Raw genomic sequence first — 4,406 nt, 5'->3', positions numbered from 1 at the left:
GGGCCACTTTGACTGTCTGGACAGAGAGGTCCTGAGCTGGGGAAGGGTGACGGGGACCTAAGCAGGGGGGCCTAGAGTCAGAGGTGGAGAGACGGTCAGGGAGGTGAATCCAAAGGGCCCAGAAGAGACCCACATTTTTGTTGCTTCTTGTTTTGTTCTTACTGAATGCAGACATTGAGGCCCAGTTAAGCCACAGGGCTGTCAAACCCCCAGACCTCCAGGAAGGTCAGGTTGGGAAGGGGGTGGGGAAAGAAGCACACAGAACACTGGCTTGGAGGAAGACTTTATATTTCACCCCCATCTCCCTGCCCTGCAGCTAAGGCAGCCCCGTGGCCCTAGGTGGGCAGGGGCTGGTGGCCTGACCTGATTAGTGGCTGTGGCCGTGATTGCCATGGCTGTGGCCGTGATTGTCATGGCTGTGGCCGTGGCCTGAACCACCTGCCCCGAAGCCTGGCCCGTGCCTGTGGCCTACTCCTGGGGGCGCCGTCTTGTGCATCTCCTCGTGGGAGGCTTCCGTCAGCTTGCCCACCAGCACGGAGAACTCGTGGAAGTTCAGCTCCTTGTCTACATCTGTGTCCAGGTCCTCCATGATCTCGTTTATGGCTTTGTCATCCTTTGTCTCCTTCTGCCGGTGGGAGACACAGGGCAGTCAGGGCTGGGTGTGGTCAGGGCTAAGGACGGGGAGCACAGCAAGTGACCCGATGGCAAAGGCAGAGTGACACCAGGCTCCTGGGCCTCAGTTTGAGCATCTGCTGGACACTTTCTGATTCCTGGCCACCACAATTCTCTCCATTCTACAGGAGAGGAACTGAGGTCGAGTGACTTGCCTGAGGTCACACACGTTCATAAGTACAGAGATGTCTCCTCATTTGGTCCTTATAACAATGATAGGGAGACTTGGAATCTTCCTTGAGGAAGACTTGAGGAAATAGTCGTACAAACGGTAATTACCTTGTGCAGATTGACAAGGCTTGGGAGCAGAAGGGTGGACACGCACATTCCGATCTGGCTCAGAGCCCGGTCTTGTCCCGTTCCCTCTACTCCTATCCATGCCACGCCCTCCTCTTCCCGCCTCCCCACTCCCTCTCCAGGTTACTACTTAGTGACACTCATTTCAGCCTGCATGGCGGAAAAGCACCCGAGGGAAACGAGATGGGGACAGAGAGCAGTGTGGTGTGATAAGTGTGCAAGGGGGCATGAGGGGAGGTGAAGGGTCCAGGCCCCACTGGGTTCCAGCCCTGCCTCCCACTGGCTGGGGCAGCCCCGCTGAGGCTCCTCCTGGGAAACTGCAGGTGCCCAGCTCACCTCCCACGCCCTTCCCACTCTGCAACGCTTCAGCGTGATCTGCTTTTTTGCACCTTTGGCATCACCCTGGCAGATCCCTGGCTCCTGAGCAGCCCGTAGGAGGGGGCCCAGCTTCCCATCCTGGCCTATCTGCTCTGGATGTGGGGCGTGGTGGATGGGGTGGGATAGGGGTCTCACAAAGGAAAACATTGCCCACACAACCTCTTGGCTGTATTCTCTCTTGTCTACCCTGACCGAGCGTCCTGCTTGCTGAGGTCTGCAATTTCAGGGAGCTGTCAGCAACCCCAGTACCTCCGACAGCTGTGATTCTCCACCTTTCCAAGGTGGGGAGGGGCTCCAGGCAGGGCTGGCCACCTATCCCGGAACATCTCGCTCCAGGAATGGAACTAAGTCTGGGACCTAGATGTCCCACCCTTCTTAGTCCAGTCTTCTGTGTCCCCAAAGTCACCAAATTTGTAAAGAAAACAAAAAGATCCTGTGGAACGAATCCTCCTTTTCTTAGAGCTGCTTAATCATTTTCAGATCAGGGAAATAAACTAACATGTTACTGAGTGCTTTATACACACTGGTGCTGGGCTGGGTCCTTTCCCACATGCTGTTCATTTGTTTCTTACCAGAGAGCCTTTGGATTAGAAAAGCCCTCTGGGGTCTTCCACTCCAAGTCCATCTGAGGCTTACAATCTCATTGGCTTCCTGCCAAGGGTAGTCTTCACTTGCTTCCCCCCACCAAAATTCAGGTCTCAGCTCAAAGGTCATCTCCTTAGAGGGGCCCTTCATGTCCATTTAACTAGTCTCCTCTCCCCGTACCCAGCCCACATCACCCACAGTGCTCTCTCTGTTTTTCTTTCAGGTACTTATTGGCTGTGGATCTATCCGTGTTCTTGATTGGTCAACACGTTTGTTGCGTGTCTCTCCCGTCAGGACAGTGGGTCCCGGTGGGCCACTACACGCCCTGCCCAGGATGGGACCTGGCACACCGCACATGCTCAGTCTGTTGGTGCCACCTAACATGGATGACCTCTAGTGACAGTGTCCAAATCCTGTTCCAAACACGGAGCCCACTGCCTCTGGAGGCTAGGTTGAAGGGGCAAGAGCTTTTTCCTTGACCATTGCAGATTGCACCCCTATTCTCCATCCTTAGCCCAGACTGCCCGGGTCAGTTCTGACAGGGGTCCAGCCCTACCTTGAGAAAGTTTGGCAGCTCTTTTTTCACCAGCTGTTTGAATTCTTTCTTGTTCAGGGTGTCCGGGGGCTGCAGCCGTATAGAGTACTGGTGGAAGATATTGATGATGGTTTCTATGCTGCTTTCCAGCTGCGACAGTTGGTCAGCCATCTTCCTGCACTCTGTTTGAGCAAAGGAGAAGCAAGAGTTCTGGTGCTTAGAAGAAAAGACCATTAAGCTTCCTTGACACCTCCTACTGGACGCACGCAGGAATGAAGGGGGGAAACAGAATAAAAAGAAAGCAGGGGCTGCAACAGAACTGGGAGATGACCCTGTTCCACACATGGTAGGAATGGTTTATAGACTATCTAGGGAGTGCCAAAAAGGAGAGCCTTTGAGGACAGGAGGCTGCAGCAGAACATGACCTAAGAAAACGGGAAGGAGGCTTTAAAGTGAGCAGTCAATCGAGGAGGGCTTCCAGGAGGAGGTTTGAAATGAAGATGGGTGAGGGGAGTAAAGAGTCAGCAGGCAGGCTCCGGCCCCGGGGAAACTGGCAGCTTACTTACCCAAGCCCAGGAGTCACACAGAGGGGTTTGACAGAAAGATGGGGGCCCAGCATTTATAGGCCTCTGGCTGAGAAACTCAGCCTTCTTGCGGGAAGATTGCTTCACAGGTAAGCAGTGTGGTAACCCTGAGCTAGGCTGTGTCACTGCCAGGAACGGGGCTGGGCCGGGACAAGAAATGTTCACAAAGCCCTTTTTGCCTTTTTGTGAAATTCCAAGCCCTGACCCGGAGCTGGTTTGGGAGGAAGCTGGTTGGTTAGTCCACTTCCCCTCCACACCACAGCCCTGCCCTTCCTGAGCAAGCTAGCAAGCTGCCTCTCCTCTGGCACCCCTCTCTCCCCCTGTCCCCGCTGAGGTTGTGCCTTCCCGCCTGCAATAGCCAGTGTCTGGTGGTGGGCTGAGGACCCCTGAGGTGGCCAACCCACTCTGTCTCCCCTTGTTGGGCAGTCCAACAAGGATGGCCCTGCCTGGCCCTGTGATGAGTGCTCTTAGGAGGGCGAGGGGCCTGCGCTCCATTGTTCGGGCTGATGGAGGAAGCACAGACAGCAGCCTGCATCCTTCCATCCCAGCAGGTGCCCAGGGCGCCTCTCCTGTGTGTGTCCACAGCGCCCTCTGCTGCCTCTACCAGGGCACATTTCACTCTGGACCAAGGATCTCAAGACACAAGCTTGCAGGAACTAGGGACCTGGAGTAAAGTGGTGAAGCGGTGTGGGCTGGAGAACACCAAGAGCACCATCAGTAGCGTGACTCGTGACAACTGACATGGGGCCTCAGGGTTGGGGACACTAGGGAGTGGTGAGGACTGTGGCAAATGAGAGCATTCCTAACTTGAAGGGGCAGCTGGTACTCTGCCTCAGGGGAAGGCGGGCACGTGGGAAAGTGGATCAGGTGTTAATGGACCTCCCGAAAGCCCAGGGAATCTGAAATTTTATGTGAAAACTCCTGCTTATAAGATTTGTCAACTAATTTTTTTCTTTTTACATCTTTATTGGAGTATAATTGATTTACAATGGTGTTAGTTTCTGCTTTATAACAAAGTGAATCAGTTATACATATACATATGTTCCCATATCTCTTCCCTCTTGCATCTCCCTCCCTCCCGTGCTCCCTATCCCACCCCTCTAGGTGGTCACAAAGCACCGAGCTGATCTCCCTGTGCTATGCGGCTGCTTCCCATTAGTTATCTATTTTATGATTGGTAGAGTATATATGTCCATGCTACTCTCTCACTTTGTCACAGCTTACCCTACCCCCTCCCCATATCCTCAAGTCCATTCCCTAGTAGGTCTGTGTCTTTATTCCCGTCTTATCCCTAGATTCTTCATGACTTTTTTTTTTCTTAGATTCCATATGTATATGTTAGCATACGGTATTTG

The 4,406-nt window shown here is 53.6% G+C and overlaps 1 protein-coding gene across 1 annotated transcript; it reads right to left on the bottom strand.

The window, feature by feature from the left end:
• Window positions 1-271: 271 nt before the first annotated feature.
• LOC307192082 (protein S100-A9-like) lies at window positions 272-3,046 on the bottom strand. The gene is made up of 3 exons (XM_079932601.1): window positions 3,034-3,046; window positions 2,489-2,649; window positions 272-625 (listed from the first exon to the last, which is right to left on the bottom strand). The coding sequence occupies exons 2-3, from the start codon at window positions 2,636-2,638 to the stop codon at window positions 368-370; spliced, it is 408 nt and encodes a 135-aa protein (XP_079788727.1). The 5' UTR covers window positions 2,639-2,649; window positions 3,034-3,046; the 3' UTR covers window positions 272-367.
• Between the last annotated feature and the right edge of the window lie 1,360 nt (window positions 3,047-4,406).

This window comes from Stenella coeruleoalba (genome assembly GCF_951394435.1).
Source record: "Stenella coeruleoalba genome assembly, chromosome: 1".
Lineage (NCBI taxonomy): Eukaryota > Metazoa > Chordata > Mammalia > Artiodactyla > Delphinidae > Stenella > Stenella coeruleoalba.
Note: the sequence above shows the minus strand (reverse complement) of the source record. Positions and strands in the feature narration are given on the sequence as shown.

Excerpts from the sequence above, each read along its gene's own strand:
- LOC307192082 (XM_079932601.1), bottom strand. The coding sequence starts at position 2,638 with ATGGCTGACCAACTGTCGCAGCTGGAAAGCAGCATAGAAACCATCATC. Across the intron at positions 626-2,488 it reads AGCTGCCAAACTTTCTCAAG|AAGGAGACAAAGGATGACAA; the intron begins GTAGGGCTGGAC and ends TCCCACCGGCAG.